Source organism: Pygocentrus nattereri, chromosome 1, assembly GCF_015220715.1.
Source record: "Pygocentrus nattereri isolate fPygNat1 chromosome 1, fPygNat1.pri, whole genome shotgun sequence".
In the NCBI taxonomy this organism is placed as follows: domain Eukaryota; kingdom Metazoa; phylum Chordata; class Actinopteri; order Characiformes; family Serrasalmidae; genus Pygocentrus; species Pygocentrus nattereri.
This window is the reverse complement of record NC_051211.1, coordinates 6,741,899-6,760,453: the sequence shown is the minus strand read 5'-3', so window position 1 is coordinate 6,760,453 and position 18,555 is coordinate 6,741,899. Positions and strand designations below refer to the sequence as shown.

The following is an 18,555-nucleotide window of genomic DNA, read 5'->3' as shown; positions in this document are numbered from 1 at the left end:
CATTTGCACCACTGCCCTCAGTCCCACAGAGCTCTCAGACTGTCTCCATCTCTTTAGCGTGCTACTGCCACAACTGCTGCAATGATTAGCTGATGATTAGTTGTAGTTATATTTTGCTGTCTGGGGCAACAGCATTAAGAAAAGTGCTCTGAACAAACTTCATAGGAAGGCTGGCTCTGTTGTAGTCACACTGGACTCTCTGGAGTTTGTGGCCCAAACAAAGGTCTAGCAACAGGCTGTTAATTATCTACATGGCAGATTCTTACCCACTGCTTTAAGGCAAGTCTCCTTACTGCAGACACAGTTCTGACCTGCTGTCCGGACTCTGCTGAATCATATCATAACATCTCTTTTAATTACACACTGTGCAATACGTCATAATCTGCTACTGCAATGATGCACCATTAGTGCTCACTTGAGACTGTAAACACTGCTGCTACTCCTAGTTATATTTATGCCCATCAGGCATAACATTATGACCACCTCCTTGTTTCTATGCTCACTGTCCATTTTATCAGCTCCACTTACTGTATAGCTGCACTTTGTAGTTCTACAGTTACAGACTGTAGTCCATCTGTTTCTCTGATACTTTGTTAGCCCCCTTTTACCCTGTTCTTCAGTGGTCAGGACCCCTATGGACCCTCACAGAGCAGGTACTATTTGGGTGGTGGATCATTCTCAGCACTGCAGTGACACTGATGTGGTGGTGGTGTGCGCAGAAGAAGCAGAAGGTGGCAGCTTTTCAGGATCCTGTTTATATAGGATTTCTTCTTTTGCAAATGCAAAGTCATACCCAATCAGTTACTGACCTGTTGCCAATTAACCACCAGGTTTTTTTTAAGCATTACACAATTTCATTACTACCAGCCTTTTGTTGCCCCTGCCTCAACTTTTTTGAAACATGTTGGCATCAAATTCAAAGTGGGCATATATTAAAAAAAAAAAAAAAAAAACACAATAAAATTTCTCAGTTTCAACATCTGATGTGCCATCTTTGTACTATTTTCAATAACATGCGAATCATTTAAGCCCTGAAAATCATTGCATTTTGTTTTTACTTACATGGTATTGTAAAAACTCATGTTTCCTTTTTCCATTACATCTCTTTATGTCTCGGACTTAAACAGGCAGCTTTTGTTATTGCGCCTTTAATTTGATATGTGTAAATTACATCCGCTCGATTGGACCACCCTGTATTGCTGCTCATTCAAAGAGGTATTTGAATACCACACAGCACAGATTCATCAATTTTAACAATAATCATTAGACTGCCCCACTACTCACCCACAGTCAGAGCATCAAACAGACGCGAGATGGTGCCTTGATCCTTTACGATGCCCGACTCCTGAACGCGCCGGACAAAGTCCTCCTGGAGCATGTGTGTCCGCGGCAGCTCGAACTTCTTCACTGAGCCGCTGTCCTTCAGTCGCGCTTGCTCACTGCTCTTCTTCACCCGGCTGATCAAACGCTTCAGGTCTGGTCGGCGGTCAACCACTGACCGCTCACTCTCCTGAAGGGAATCCACAACTGCCCGCATCAATTCCGTCGGGAAGATGTCCATGTCTGTTCTGTAGAGGTTCTGGAAGTCCCCCAGCGCCTCCAGCCGTTTTCCAGCCACGTAGCTCACCAGGCCGCGAAGGTAGTAGTAGCGAGCCAGCAGGGAGGAGTCCTGTGGGTTCACCGTGGCAATGAACTCACTCAGCAGGTTAATGAGGTCGCAGTAGTACTTCTGAACGTAGTGAAAGGCCAAAGGAGGAGGGAATTCTGGAAGTTTGAATGTTTTGACTGACTTTGAGGGAAGTTTAAAACCTATTAAGAGACAGTAGGAGAAAATGTGAGAAGCAGGGATTAAACAATGGAGCTGTAATAACCTTCAGAAATGAATGCTTATGGCTGATTATAAATCAGAGGGCGAGTTTCCCTTTTCACACTGTACCAAACACTTCACAGAATAACCAGTTATAAGCAAAAACCTGCAGTTCTACATAAACACCTCTTCTGTAGGTGTGCGTACTCTGCCCTGATCAGGCCTTGTTTCATGAAGAACACCATTATTTAAATATTCAGTTATTCAGTACTCAAAACAATTCTGAATCATACCATATACCAAAAGCACTGAATAATTTTCTCGAGAAAAGTAATATAATACTAACGATTGGAAAACTAATGATTTTACCTGATTGTTTAATTCTAACAGATCTTTATGTCCTAAAGAGTTCAGTACATACAGCCATATGCAAGCATCCCCAATCAAATTATGCTTTATTGATTAAAAGTAAGAGATCAGAGAACTTAAATATGACATTTTCAGCAAATTTTAGAGCATGTGTGTCATTTATTTGCTGAGTTTAATATGCTGGACTGAATTAAACATAACATATAAAATGACACACAACTTTTGCACGTCACCTTTTATATTTCTCCCTCAATATGTTAAACTAAGCAATTAAACAGCATTAAAATGTGCTCTCTGTAGAGGATGTGTTGATCAAGGATGCCCAAACCCAAAACGACTCATAGAAAAACATCCTTTCCAGAAGGAGATGTTCTAGTTCAGACCTGGACTGAGGGTGGCTCCCTTGTCAATCAGTGGAGACTTCATTAAGGACAGCTGACGGAGAGGTCTGGTCAGAGAGTGGTCCTCCGCCAGGTTTGGGAGACTCATGCCCAGTCTCTTATTCAGTCTGTTCTCCGGGCCCATGTACTTGCGGGTAATGTCCTGCATGACCGGCTTTCTGGAAGAGTCGGACATGGTCCTAAGTCTGAGCAAACGGAGAGTCTTAGCACAGAGTCTGGGATGTGTTACAGCCTGACCAACATTAGAAGTGAAGGGGCTAAAAATCACACCGACGATACCAACGGTGTAATTTGTTAGTAACAGTTTAGATTTCCTTTTTATACTTCAACGGTTTTAAAAATGTTTTACTAACCTTTTTAATATATAAAATAAACAGCAGAATTTCAGTCTTAAATAAGACAGAATAGTTATTTTTCAACAGTTGTCTTCACAGAAAAAGGGTATTTTGTGTTATCACACACTATGGGTGAGGTCTGGATACACTTCACATGCTTTTATTCTCTTCACCATCATGATGTCGGTGCTCAAATTTTTAAGTTCAGCCAGTTTTGGTTTGATATGATTCAATGGTTCATATTGTGTGATTCATTAAGGGTTTTCCAGTGGCACAACTGTCTTGCGTTGTTCCTGGGCATTAAGAGATTGCAGCTTCAAATCTCAGCGATAACTTGACAAAAATAAATAAAGAAATAAATCTGTAATTACTGCTGAACTACAGGCGATATTTTTGCCGATAACCATGACTAAGGGTTCTTTATATTGTACAATATTATCAGCGCGTGTATCGGTCAGGCTCTAATATGTAGCTGTATTTTTCCAATATGCTGGGAACTATTAGTGCCACAGAAAGTGTGTCAAAGGCCTCACCTGATCAAAACACGGTTAAGAAAAATATGCAGTGCGCAAAATAACAGACTTCTCCAGCGTAGAACTGAATTCAGACCAGAACAGAAAATGTGATGACAAGAAAAGACCTGAAGAGCTACTAAGAGCGAACAGCCCTGCTGTAAATAGCCAGTTTACCTGTAAGCTTCTGACCGAGTGTTTATCTCCATACGTGCGAAGGCGTCCATCTTCCTACTCAAGCGTTCCCTCAGGAAAGAATGGAATATGTGCGTCTCTAAAACCTGTATACGTAAAGATAAGTATAAATATTGATTTATTCATTTAACTAGGCAAATCAACGCAGAGCATATTTTCTGGATAAAAATTTCAGTAAGACAATACAGAACACACAGAACATGAAAGGGAAAAATACCTAAGAACACAGGACTAATTTATAGCCCGATAGAGCGACGCATGTACTTGTCTTTCAATACAATGTCTTTCAATTTATAGGATGACTTTACTTAAATAATAGCAGTCATTCTGGTTTTAAATCATCTAAATAATGTGGCATTTTTTATGTATATATTTTTCATCAGTTTGCTTCAAAGAAGAAGTTAGAACATGTTATTCTCACACTAAAATTTATGTTTTTACAACTTGACAGGATTCGTCTGGATTATAAACGCCACACAGACCGGTCCAGCCAGTATTTTAATTGCAAACCAATATAATTTCAAATGCAAATTTTATTATTTGTCAGCAGATTGTTAAAAAAAACATGCACAACATCTGAAAATAATGCAGCTTGCATATGGACTGAACCTCTTCAGAGTTGTGCTTGGTAGAACCACCATTTGCTGCAATAAACACTAAGTCTGCTGGGGGAAGTTTGTTAGTGATTTTCCCATCAGATTTGCTCCAGGTTCCGTAGGGCTGCCAACCCCATACTTCACTGCTGGGATGGTGTTTGTAGAGGAAAGATCACTGACTTTCAATACAGTGTCTATACAGAGTTCTCAACTGTCACGTTTATTAAACTGAAATAATGGAAAAAAGTTTTAAACAACATAAACACTTGCATTGGGGGCGGGGCTAAAGTTTTGCTTTTTGAGATAATTATGTTATTTTTGTGAATATATTTCTCACCAGTTAGGTTTGCGCCACACGTAGCCTTTTGAATTAAACTCTTATTCTCTGGGGCGTATTTTGGTTTGTCCATCTGAAATTTGTCTGATCAAATCGGAAGACAAATTATTCAGTAACTGCATGAAATAAAATGTAAATTTATTTTATTTATTTAGGTAAAAGTTCCCCTCAAATGAACAGAACGTGTATTTTATGATCTACACATATCACTATATGCTTACAATTTACTGCTGAAAGCTAGAAATCTCACTCTTTGTATTATTTTATAAAATTAATTTTTACAGAGCAGATCACTGAAGAGACGCCGTCTGTTTATAGTTTATAGTCCAGATTTGGGGAAAAACGGGGCGACTTTCAGTAGAAAAACAAACTGAGTTCAGCTTCTTTTATTATAAGGGTTTTAAATGACATCATCTATCTGAAAGAAGACAGCCTCATATAATGCCCAGCTTCTGAATGTAGCTTATGAAATATGGATCAAGGTGGTCCCAAGGATATTCAGAGGTGAAAATGTTTGCTTTCATGCTTTCTAGCACGCCTCAGATGTCCTTTGATGTGCATTTCTTCATTAATGGTTTCTTTCTAGTCACTCGTTAGGGTAATATCTTTCACTTGCATAAATTATAAACTTTTATGGCACAGTGGTGGAACACTTACGCAAGCATCACTTTTCCGTTATATTTGTCAAAGCGTATTTTCTTATACAGATCCATCATCACAACAAGTGTATTAACATTGAGGGTCAGGCTTTCAAAATAAAACATGACACAAAATGTACAAGTGTCATTTGTAATCAAGACAGACCGAATGACTTCTTAAGGTGGCCGAATACTTCAGGCACATCACGTCTTTAAATATGGAAGGAGTCTGTGAAACCTTTACCTTCTTATAAAACGCCTGATCTGCTGTCTCTTGGGACTTGAGGAACTCCTCACTGTTGAAAACCCGGTGCTCATAGTTCAAGTGGTCATGCACGTCTCTAAAGAGAGCAGAAAACAGACAAGCTCAGAAATCATTTGACAAAATCACAAAACATCTTTCACCGAACTATCAGCAGGATGCAGATGTCTAGAGGTGGAGCAGGAAATCTGCACGTTGGCTTTCACTATATCAGCATTGATAAGAAACTTTGAAGAAAAACACTTCACTCGTTTATTCAGCGACTTCACAGCATTTATTCAGTGACTCCCAACACGCTCCCCATCCATTTTTCTCACATTGTACTGAAGCAGAAAGAGAGCACTGAAGCTTAGAGAAGACCAACCTGAAGATGTTGACGATGAGCTCAAGGGTGATGCTGAGTATTTGGGAGTTGAGCTTGCACTGCCACTGCCTCCTATGTGCCCGCAGCTCGCTCATGTCTGTGCTGCTGCCGCGCCAGCACACCTCCAGGTCATAGTTCAGCTGCAGGCCCTCTACCCTGCACGCACAAACAATTATTCATCATCTTTAACTGCTTAATCCAGATAGGGTCACGTTATCAGCTGGGAGAGCAGAGAGTCCCAGACGACCCTGTCCCCTGCAACTTCCTCCAGCTGCTCCCAGGCCAACTTGGAGATATAATCAATCCAGCTGGTCCCAGGACACTCTCGAGATCTCATGCCAGTTGTCTGTGCTAGGTGAACCACCTCCAGATCAGATGCCTGAACCACCTCAACTGGTTCCTCTCAAACATGGAGGAGTAGCAGCTTGACTTAGAGCTCCTCCTGGCTCCAAGAGTGGGAGTGTAGCCCACCGGTCTGTGAAGAAAAGCTCCCGAAATACTTAAACTCCTCCACACACACACACACACACACACACACACACACACACACACACACACACACACACACACACACACACACACATCTAAGCTGCTTCTCCTTCTGGGCCAAGGCCTGCAGTGGCTAAATCTGAATTTACTACTAGTGTTTATTTACAACTTCGTTCTGCACTTCGAGTCTATGGAGTTCCCTGGGGCAGCATTCTCAGCTCTCAACCCTTGCTAGACTGGATAAGACTGCTGGACAATCTACGGGGCAGAGTATCATTTATTTACAAAATGTTAGTAGACCATCATATAAAGCAGTTGGCAGTTGAACAACTGCGGAAACGAGAGCTTTCCCATACTGGTCCATCCTTGGACTAGAAAACTATATGGGCTAATTTCAGTCCCTCTTCAAAAAAAAGTTTATTCATTACAAAATAATCCACAGAGCACAAGCAACACCTTACAGCTACCAAATAAAACGTATTTCTAGTTACACCTGTAATATTTGTAACTCTGCACCTGGTACATTTATGCATATGTTCTGGGAACGTTCTAAAGTAGCAGATATAAGGACGTCTACAGGCAATACATTATCTAAAGTACTTTACCTCAGTGATCCACTGTCGCCACATTTATGTCTTTTAAATGATGACTCGGCTCTTCAGTTTTCAACGAAGGTTGGTGATGGCAGGTTTTGCAGCCACCAAGAAAACTGTCTTGCAACTTTTCCTACAGCTAAGCTTAACAAGGCAAAACAGTCAACAGAGCTACTGGGAGAATTTATACGACTCTATTCAAGAACTTTAGTTTTCAATTCAATCATGTCATGTTGTTTAGTTGTGTAGTCGTTTATGTACTTTCTTTGCTTTATTTTTTATTTGTGTGCCTGTCACCTTCTGCCCCTCACCTCTCCCCACCCTTGTTGTAAATCATGTTGAAAAATGCAATAAAATGTTGATTCCAAAAAAAAAAAAAAAAAAAAAGGGCTACTACAAATTGCCCATACTTTACCGTTGAAGTTTTTGCATATTTTGAATAAACAATGACCAGTTCAGGTTACAGCACAATATTACTTAAAAAATTAAATGGACACATCTTTTTTGTTTGGCCCACTGATTTCTTTAAATTTTCTAATGTGGCCCTTTTACTCGTTGAGTTTGACACCCCTGCCACACAGTGTGTGTATATATATATATATATATATATATATATATAAAAAAACACATACACACACACACACACACACACAGACACGCATACATACACACACACACACACACACAATTTTTTTTTTCTTTAGTAAATTTTAGTAAATTTCTTCTAATCCCCCCCCCCCCCCCCACACGTTATCGATGTATGCTGAAATACACTGACACGCACTTGTTCATTTGTGAAATACCAACACGAAGAGCAGCCGTTCTTACCGTCCTTTAAAACACTCAGTGGCAATCAGTGGCATGTCTGGCAGCTCTGCGTCACATGAAGACGTGACCGTTCCACTGTCGATGTCTATCAGGACCAGATCCTCGGTTTCCTGACAGGGAAAAAGACCCTACATTACCCACCAAGTGACCAGTTTGTGTCTTTTCAATGTGATGTATTATTTCATCCAAGCTTTAAATGATCCAATCAAAAGTATAACACATCATAAGCACGGAAAATCTCTAGTCAATCCTAACGTGTCTCCTTACTGCAGCCACTTCCTCAAAGTGGTGGGTATGGCAACCCATCAGATACGCAGTGGGAGCCATGAGGAAGTCCAGCATCTGTCGGGAGAGGATGGGCACAAAGGGGTGCTGCCAGCACAGCGGATGGATGAAGAACATGAAGCATTCAGCCACCAGTGTGAGTCTGGCCCAGTCTGTGCAGAGGAACACCACCCTCTGCTCTGTCAGGATGCTGCAGATCACCTGGAAACATGAGTTCAAACAAAGTCCCAGTGTTGATCGTCATTTCACTGGAAGTGGCACTGCCAACTGTCCTTCTTTCTCTGGAAATAAGATGAATTATCTCGTTTTAAAAGTTATTTAATAGTTTCGAGTTTTGAATTCATGATACAGACTTGAACTGATTATGAATCTTTTGTTTGTCAAGTTTGTCAAAATTGAGGAATTTACAGGTAGAACAAGCTACATTAGATGGAAAAGCAATCTGGACAATTCTCTTTCAGGAAGACACACTTGCTGCCACTTCTTAGAAATTTAGGCCCAGTCCTATTTCAAATTTTTACCCCTTCCTCTTGTTTTCGAGTGTCACCTTGCCACTTTGAACTGAGTTACAGGGGGTACTGGTTGAAATGAGACCATTCTTGAATAAACACCACTCCTTCATTAACAGCTACTAGTGCTGCTCTGTAGGCGGGATATTTGCTATTGCCCACCCCTACCTCTGTGATATGAGGCTGAAGTCAGATATTCACCAGCTTCTTGCTCAAATTTTCCTGTTACACCTTAAACCTTTTAAGGTGGAATGGGAAACTTGGCTAGCTTGCTACCGAGACATTAGCATATTACTAGTGATTTTTATGCTTGTTATGAAGAAAAGGTCCATAACACACTTAAATGACTACGGTAATATTAATGGTTATTGTAATTTTTTTAACAGAGAAAATGCTCATATTTGTGGGTTCTTTGGTCTCCTGTGCAGCCGTCTTGGTGGTTTTTCCATTTTTGTTTGGAGTCTCTGAAAAACCTCAGTTTGGAGGGCCATGTAGCCCGAACACTTCACCCTACCCCTCTACATTAACAAAAATCAGGATACCCTACCCCTAGACACGAACGCGCAAAACAAAGGGCTAGAGCTAAGTAGTAGGGGCGAAGGGTGAAATGGCATTAGGCCCAATTTCTGTTTCCTCTCCTGATAAGAGTGGTCACAATATGCCATTAAAGTTTGAAATCATTTGCTGTTGTACCTTGGCTGTTGCTTCCTACCTCTATTTTTATTTCATTCAGAAATATTTCTCTCTCTGAACCAGAGCTACTAAATCCACCTGTGGTCTTAATGTTCAGCTCTCGAGACAAACCTGTAAGATCTGCTCAGGTCTAAAGCACAAGAAGGGCAGATGGAGGTCCAGGTCCACGGCAGGACGGTCCATGTCTTCTCTTGGTGGCAGCACAATCTGCAGGGGTTTAAGGCTGAATACCTACAAAGACAAACAGAATAAGAAAGAACAACCCTACCACAACACGTCTATGGAGCCATCATCTATTTTTTATATCTCAGTTTAAAGGAACTGTTTGGCAGAAAAATCGAATTTACACAACTTCCACTTCCCCCAGATGAAGCTGATCAGCCAAGACATGTTTAGTGCCCGAACTTTGCTTGGAGCTACAAGGCTAGGAGTGCTAACAAACACTAGAAGTCAAGAGTCACCAAAATCTCTGCAAATACATCCCCAAAACTTCTTTTAAATGGCTCAAACCGCATCTAGCTGATGCGGACATGATCTACAAACTAGGCGACCTTACTGAAGACCCGGATACGGGTCGTGAAAAGTTTTGAGGTGACTATTGATCTCTAACAGAGGACTGTTGTGTAAAAACATTCCAAGAAACGCAGACATGTGTTTATGGTTAAGGTGCCCCCTCTTAATGAAAAAGACTTGTTTCCCCTTTACGCCAGCAAAAGAGATTTTAGTGCCACTCGCTCCAGCAGGAAATTCCATGCATTTCACTGCATTTCACCTTTACCAATTTTTCCCTAATCTGACTGCAGCGAACTTGTGGCCGGTCTTTTCATCGCTACGCTGATGTGACTATTTTAGACATAAACATGCATTTTAAGGAAAGAACAGTTTCGTTGACCATCAAGCTGGTTCTTTCTGCACAGTCTGATGCTGTTGCCCTGGCAGGCACAGGAGGAATGAAGTGGATGATGGAAACAGGAACAGTAGCACTTTTCATTCCAGTGACTTCAATTAGCCTGTGCCATTATGTTCTCCCAAATATATGATATTTACTACTAGTGTTTGTCAGCAATAACAGCCTTCAGAGCTAAAATCATTCACTCATCATCTAAACCACTTATGCTGCTGGAGCTTTTCCCAGTATTCACTGGGTGGAAGGCAGGAAACATCCTGGACAGGTCGCAAGTCCACCACAGGGCAGTCTCACACACACACACACACACACACACACACACACACACACACACACACACACACACACACACACACACACAGGGGCAATTTAGTATCTCTAACTGGCCTAACTACATGTCTTTGGACTGTGGGAGGAAACCAGAGCACCCAGAGGAAAAACACAGACACGAGCAGAACATGCAAACTCCACGCAGAACAAACCCAGTTGCCCGGCCGGGGAATCGAACCCAGGCCCAACTACATTATCGACTACATAAGGGGTAAGTGGAAAAAGTGAGATTTCTAGATATTTGTCTGTGTGAATGGCTAATACCTCCTGACCAACTCCTAAAGAATTCAGAGAGAATACTGGGATTAAACTAATTCTTAGCAGAAAATGACTGAAGCTTTCCCATAAAGCAGCTCACCACTTGCAGCTGTCCAGGTGGTGGGATGGGCACCAGTGCCAGTTTGGCAGAGAACTCCTTTACTTTTTCCTCAAAATCATCCATCCTGCAGGTTTTGAGCTGAACTAGGAATCTGGCAGCATAAACAGAAGTGAAAGCATGCACACGATGAAGATGCTGTAACAGATACTGCTGTACATTCCGGTTCCATTCACTCAATCATGTCATTAGAGCTGCTGGATACTCACGAGGACAGGCAGTCTCTCAGAGCGTTGTAGTAAGGGTATTTAGAGATGACACAGATGCCATAAGCTGTGTAAAGGCGCGGTGGTTTGGATGAACGGTGGCCGTTTTGATACGTTACGCCTTCCAGGGAAAACTAAGGCACAACACAGGTTAAACTTTTTTTATATAAAAATAAATAAATGCATCTGAATATAATCTAATAATACATCTCTATGCAAAGAAAGAGACTAGCCTGTTATTTAAATGTGCAGAGACCATTTCATTTATTTTATTTCTAGTCCAAACAGCCATTAAGTACTTCAAGTTATTACATTAAATTATTCATTTTTCAGCACCAGGAAAAAGTAAAAACATATTTAACAGAAGAGGGGATTATCTTTTATCATCGGTTATATTATATTATTAAGCCATGCGCCCATTCCCTGCACCCTGATGACCACCATGAGAAGCACGGGGGCAGGATGAGTGTCCCAAACTCCAGCTGAGCTGTGGAGTGGGGGCTCTTGTTTCTCCTCAACTCAGGTGCTGAGAGGGACAGACACAGGGACAGACACAGGGACAGACACAGGGACAGACACAGGGACAGACACAGGGACAGACACAGGGACAGACACAGGGACAGACACAGGGACAGACACAGACGAGTAGCAGCAGAGACTGAGTGAAGAGCTGAAAGAACCGAATGAGAACAGGACTGATAGGTCCAGCTTTAAAGGCACTGAAAAGTGTCCAGAATAGGTTTTGAATTGATTTTGGAGAAAAGGACGAATAAGTCCAGTTTTGAAGCGGCTGAAAGTGTCTGGCTTAGTTCTGGTTGTGAGTTGTTTTGTGTTTGTTGGGTGAAAAAATACATTGTAATGGCTGCTGCAAAGTTGAATTGTCCCTGCAGCGTCCTTTATGAGGCCAGAGCAGTGCTTATAATATATCATATTGCTGTTGCTGGAAGAAAACATCGTATCTCCAAAACTTTACAGGAGAAGGAAAAAACCCACTTCACTTTTAATGAAAGAATTTTTTCAAGTCATTTTTATCCATTTCTCTTGGTCCATTCCTCATGCAATTGTTTACACACAATATAAAGGGCAACAGGCATTTTCAAATTATGTCAAAAACTGAAAAACTACAAAAATGGAGATACAAGGTTGTCTTATGACAGCAGCGATATTTTATTATATTATGAAATTTTATCTATGTTTCCTGCTTTTTTCTTACACTAAAACTTGTGTGTAACTTAAATACTTAATGGCTGTTTAGACTTGATTTAAAACGTCTACCATTTTTGCACAGAACTGTATATAACAATGCTACTACATTACATTCATTTAACTAAATACATCCCAAATAGCACAGCCTGCTTACATACAACTACCAGGAGTTTCCAGTGATGTAAACAGCAGTAAACACTCCAAGAGTATGTTGAAAGTACAAGCCAGGTAAGAGCAAAAATCTCACCTGTAAGGATTTATAATACTGAACCACCACTCCATGTGTCTGGTTCCCAAAGACATCCGTGAAAACCAAGAAGTGGTAAGAGTCTTCCTGACTCTCAGGGGCTACAGTCAACCCATCTAAACAACGAGAAATTAAATATTATCACCAAGAAATTTTCTATTTCTAGTCCCATTTCACCCCTCGCCCCTACCACTTAGCCCTGTGTGTGTTCATGTCTAGGAGTAGGGTGTCGCAATTTTCTCTCGAGATAGAGGGGTAGGGTGAAGTGTTCGGGCTACATGGGCCTCCAAGCAGAGGTTTATCTGAGACTCCAAACAGAGAGTTACGAGGAAAAAAAAAGAAGAAGAAAAAAACAGCAAGATGACTGTACAAGAGATCAAAGAAACCCACAAATGTGAGAATTTTTTCTATTAAAAAAAATTACAATAATCATTGTGTTATCTTACTTTAATGTCGTTTCATTTTATTATGGTTTTCTTCGCAACAAGTATTAAAAAAAAAAAATCTAAAGTATACTAAAGTCTCGGTAGCTGGCTAATTTTCACATTCCACCTTAAATAATCTGCTGCGCCATTTAAGGTGGAACAGGAAAACTCAAACAAGAACCTGGTGAATCTACTTCAGCCTCATTTCACCAAAGAATTAGTGGTGGGCGATAATAAGTAATTGTCTTATAGCCCCTCGCTGAAGGCATAAGATTCCCTAAATGTAACTAAAGCCCAGCAGTGAGGAGCTGAAGTTGAAGACGGGCCGGGTCGCCTTCAGAGCAGCGATAGTAGCTGTTAAAGCGATGTTTTCTTTTTTTTTTTTAATTTGAGGGTCCCATTTCGTAGGGCAAGATTCCAACCACTACCCATTATAACTCCGCTCCAAGGGTTTAGGGGAAAAAGAAGAAATGGGATTGGGCCTTTAAAAACTGAGGGTTTTGATATCAGAGCCAGAGCATTACCTGGGAAACACAGCTGGGGCAGAGCAATGAGGTCGATGTCTTTCGGGACGGTGAGGTCATCTGCCCTGCTGATGGTGGAATCGTTGGTCTTGGTTCCACTGTTGGAGGACACTGCAGGTCTCTCCCTCTTTTTCTTCAAGAAGGAGCGTCTCCTTTGGACTCTGCTGAAGGCTGGGGCGTGGCCAGGACCATCAGGATCACTTTCCTTGCTCACAAATGGTGGGGCGTGAACCTGCAACACCTCAGCCTCTAAAGAGCGGTGTTTTATCTCTTTACCCTGCAGATGAGCCTGAGAAAGAGAGAAGTATTATCAGACATTGAGTTACATGAAAGCTAGACCCTCCTAACAGCTGACGATCCACATTCAGTAAGGTCAAGGGTCTCTAGTTTTAAACAGTGCTTTACTGATGGATATGATCGCAGTATAATCAAATGTGACTGTCAGTTCTCAACTGGCAAGTCTCTAAAAACAGGAAAATTTAGCACCTTTAATAACAAGTTGTCCTGAATTTAAAGTGGTTTTATCGGTTTTCTGTAAATTACCTTTTATTCTTATTTTCTACTTATTTGAAGTCTTTGTATACACAATTTTTGTGATGCAAGATGTTCCCCACTATTACATTTCATGTTTTTAACCATGACTTTTTAAACATGATTTTCCTTACGTTTGAGGTGTGTTAATTGTGACATATCGCCGTTGTCGGAAGAAATCCTTCCATCTCCAAAATGTTAAATTTGCAGAAGCAGGAAAAAAAAAAAAAAAAAAAAAACGTTTAATGTGAGACAATGGAACCAGACTCCCCCTTGAAGCTTAATCATTGTCAAATAAAACATAATAAAAGCCTTACTTAGTAAATTTGTGTATCATTTGTAATTTGGCCACAAAACAGTAATTAATGTAGTGAGAAAGGATATAATTGTGAATGCTACACAAACTTGACCATCAGAGACTGATATCTGAGGCCACTTAGCCTCATGTCATTTTGTCTGAGGCCGTTTTGTCTGATGTCCAATTGTGGGAGAGCTGAGACAGAGCAGCTCCAGGAAAAACACTCTCTTAAGATGTGACATGGGCAGCCTTTAGTACAGGTACGGTTTCTACCTGCCACAATGCCATGTTTCAGGTGGTTGCTAAGGTATTTCTAAGGTGGTTGATCTGCAGCGGTGGACAAAGTGCACAAATCATTAACTTGAGTTAAAGTAGAGGCACCTAAGGTAAAATATTACTCCAGTAGCAGTAGAAGTTCCTCCCTTTAGACCTCCACTTGAGTAAAAATACTAAAGTATTTGCCTTCAAATGTACTTAAGTATTAAAAGCACTAAAAGAGTAATTATGGCTTTAATGTCCTGTTATCATTTTTATAACCAGACTGGCTTCATGAACTCATTTCAGGTGAAAGTCCTCCAGCGTCACTCTTGGTAAACCAGTCTTTTAATAGAACGTCATTAATTAGTGACGCTGACGTCTATTAAAATGATCAGAAGCACAAAACACTGAAGGTAAACAGTTTCCATCAGGGAGAACCGAGTGGCTCTGAAATCACTTTTTACACACAAGCAAAGTTTCAGGTTCAGATTTATTTACAACTTAGTTCCAAGTTTAAGTTGAATAAAAACTGGCTTTAAACTCAGGATCACAGATGAGCTCCTTTACTATGATGATCTGTAGGCGTCTGTTCATAAACATAAACCAGCCCAAACTCATTTACTATAAAATGAAATGGTGTTTGTAGAAATTCAGAAAAAAGCTGCGTCAGTCTCGACTGCATATGTGGACATATTTCTATATTGAGCTCTATTTACACAAAGTTAGGTTAGTTCATCATTTATGTTGAACAGACTCTCCCAAAGTTTTACGCTGCTGCGCTGACGTTGAACCGCGTGCTGCACTGGGTCGGTATGACCAACAGGTCAAAACCAGCTCAGAACAAAGTGACCGCTGGGCCCTGATTGGTGCTCTGGCTTTGCGCTTCTTTCGTTTTGACATGTTACGTTTTTATACACACAGAAACCAAAAGGAACGACAGATTTCTCAAAATGTAGGAGGAAAAAGTCAGATATTAGACTCTTGAGTAAACTACTTGAGTACAGCAACTAGTTACATTTACTTCATTACTGTCCACCACTGTTAATACGATATTAAGGTAGTTGATTGGATGTTGCTATAAGGTTGCTATGATATTGGAGGTGACTGTTAGTGTATTGCTCTGTCCTTGCTATGGTATTTTTAATAGTTGCTAGGGTATCGTTAGGTGGTCGACAGGTGGCCTTTTGTACAGACATGATATCTGCCATCCACAATTGCAGAGTGGGCCACAAGCTAAGTGGGCTATATTACGATATTTATTGTTCTAGTCATAAACTACATCACAATATTCTTCCTGATATTATCACAACTTAAAGAACATTGACCCACTGCATGTTTCATTAAAAATGAAAGTACGATTTACCCCGTTTATTTGGATGTAGTGCAGTTCAATATGTGAAATGCTGAATTGAATATGAACTGTATTCATAGTTTTAATATGATTTTTTAATATGTCTACTGGTTCTTTCTTGGTTTTTCCAACCTATTAAACCTCAGAAAAACAAAATACTAACACAGATCATGTACCGTGAAAATGTCTAAGTATTGGGACGTGATATTTTGTCCATAGTCACCACAAATTTAGTTGAATTACTTTACACGAGAACTGATATACTGCATCAGTGAGGCCCTACGGACTCGGATCTAACACGGATACATCCTTGTATAATCAGAGTTACTGTACCTGGCACAACTCCTTGAGACTCTCACTGGATGGTCCGACAACCACACAGGCCTCCAGCAGCCCCGACGGGTTATTGACCGCCATCAGAAGCAGAAACTTGTTAACCGGGACCCTCACACGTGCGAAGCTTCCAGCGCCCGTTAGATTTAACTAAAGCTGGTCTTCGGTCAGCAACGGCAAACTCTCTCCAGGACTGCTTTCCTCCTGATCATGACAATCCAGCGCGACAACGATACAAAACAGGCTGGGTCATCAACCTCCTGCTGCCCTGTTCACAAAGACATGCAGTATGACAGTGGTGGGAACGGCTGAAGGAGCTTCTCCAAGTAAAGGGGAAGTGCTCTGTGATGAATATTGAGCACACTTTACATCTCTGGAAATGACTCATACAGCCACACATTTGCATTGTCAGTAACATGCAGGCTTAGAGCAGATGTTAAATCATCACAACAGATCAAGTGGTAAACCGCAAAACCAGTGACAAAATCCTGTAGGAGATCATATTGCGCAAAGACAAGATTACAGTTCAGTGAAACTTGAGTCAAAATCAAATCAAAATCAGAATCAAAATTTCAAACAAAAGGGGATGATAATACAATTGTAATAATTGTAAATAAAATTGTAAAATTGTAATAATAAATATCTAATTTAAACAAGAGAATAAACATATTCAACCACAAAGCTGCATTTCCCAAAAGAAAATGCACAGTGGTTGGGCACATTAAGCAATTCCCCAGTATTGGTTGGTATGGTATTGATGGTGTTTGCCAAAGGATTTCTAGGCAGTTACTATGGCATGGTTGGGTCTTGGTGGACGCAAGAGGGTTTCTAGCTGGTTTCTGTGGTGTTCTGTGTGGTTGCTATGGTATCGTGAGTGGTTTCTAGAGTGTTGCCAAGTGATTCATGTCAATCCAGGTGCTTGCTGTGGTACTGGAGGTGGTTGCCAGAGTGTTAGATGGTTGCCACACTCTCTGTGGTGGTTGCAAGGGGTTTGCAAGGGGGTTGCTATGGTCTTCCAGGTGGTTGCTTACATATACCAAGCAGCAGATGGTCAATGTTAATATTGGGACATTGTTAAGCCAAAACGCTCACATGAAATCACAATGTTCTGATCATCCATTTATTGGCTTTTATAGGGTATTATAGGAATGGCACCACAGTGAAAACACAGATAAGGTGACTATGAGAAAAGATAATGTCGCTCACTGTCTAAAAGTGATAACACCATTTTTTAAAAGCCATTATTTCGGCCGACTATCATGGCATTATACTGCACTGTGCAGTGGACAGGCTCAAACATGAACAGAATAACACACTTCACATAATGACAAAACTCCAAAACGGCCTGATGCAGTCAGAGATGTCATTACTCAGAAGACCATGAGGAAGGCCAGTAGGGACCCACCCTTCCTTCTTCCCTCATTTACAAACGTACTGCTACAAGTAGAGGCTGGCAATATGACGACATTCATCATTACTGTGATGCAACTTGTTCTGAGCGTACAGCAGATAATATTAACAGAATGGTTCAGAAAAAAAAAACAAAAAAAAAAAAAAAAAAAAAACAACTGTACGCACACAATTGACCCAAATGCAGTCCATCAGCAGATACAAGTTGTACTTCTTTAGTTTAGTGCTGGACCCATCAGGCTGATACTGCTAACAAACACTAAAACTCAAACTGCATCCAGGTCTCCATTAAGGTTGTACAGTCAGTGTGGTTTGAGACGCAGGAGGACACATATACACACACAGATCTTCTAAGCCGCTTCTCCTGGGTCATGAGGGGGAGCTGGAGCCTATCTCAGTGGTCATCGGGTGGAAGGCAGGATATACCCTGGACAGGTCGCCAGTCCATTGCAGAGCAGACAGACTCACTCACACCTAGGGGCAATTTAGCATGTCCAATTGGCCTGGCTGCATGTCTCTGGACTGTGGGAGGAAACCCACGCAGACATGGAGAGAACATGCAAACTCCACACAGAGAGGACTCTGGGAAATTCCCGGCTGGGGAATCAAACCCAGGCCGTTCTTGCTGTGAGGCGACAGCACTACCCACCACAAAACCTCACTGACTAGCTGAACACAGCACGCATTAATTTTAGATAACTGTGTTTTTGTATGTAATGTTGATGACGAAAAAAATCGTCATAAATAAGTTTGCTTTTGGTATTAGTTTGCCTTAGAATGTCCTATTTTTTTTTTTTTTTTTTTTTTTTTTTTTTAAAAACAAAGCCCTCTCAAAGCTCTCATAAAACAATGTCTCAGGCCTCAAGCAAATATCTGTAACCATTTCATCTAATAACTTAACATGAAGCAGCTTTAAGAGGGATTAAGCTCTTTAGACGTC

The 18,555-nt window shown here is 40.9% G+C and overlaps 1 protein-coding gene across 3 annotated transcripts in view; it reads right to left on the bottom strand.

Moving 5' to 3' along the window:
* dennd3a (DENN/MADD domain containing 3a) overlaps positions 1 to 18,555 on the bottom strand; it is a 51,529-nt gene that overhangs the window by 25,038 nt on the left and 7,936 nt on the right. For 2 of the 3 annotated variants that reach the window (XM_017700593.2, XM_017700596.2), the window contains exons 2-14: positions 16,206 to 16,473; positions 13,435 to 13,723; positions 12,486 to 12,601; positions 11,036 to 11,166; positions 10,809 to 10,920; positions 9,325 to 9,444; positions 7,994 to 8,212; positions 7,727 to 7,836; positions 5,817 to 5,972; positions 5,435 to 5,531; positions 3,602 to 3,705; positions 2,560 to 2,762; positions 1,285 to 1,809 (exon numbers count right to left, since the gene is read on the bottom strand). In XM_017700593.2, the coding sequence (XP_017556082.1) occupies positions 1,285 to 1,809; positions 2,560 to 2,762; positions 3,602 to 3,705; positions 5,435 to 5,531; positions 5,817 to 5,972; positions 7,727 to 7,836; positions 7,994 to 8,212; positions 9,325 to 9,444; positions 10,809 to 10,920; positions 11,036 to 11,166; positions 12,486 to 12,601; positions 13,435 to 13,723; positions 16,206 to 16,289 (2,266 nt within the window). In that variant the 5' untranslated portion in view covers positions 16,290 to 16,473. The remainder of the gene's footprint in view (positions 1 to 1,284; positions 1,810 to 2,559; positions 2,763 to 3,601; positions 3,706 to 5,434; positions 5,532 to 5,816; positions 5,973 to 7,726; positions 7,837 to 7,993; positions 8,213 to 9,324; positions 9,445 to 10,808; positions 10,921 to 11,035; positions 11,167 to 12,485; positions 12,602 to 13,434; positions 13,724 to 16,205; positions 16,474 to 18,555) is intronic. The other variant, XM_017700595.2, reaches the window with a different exon arrangement.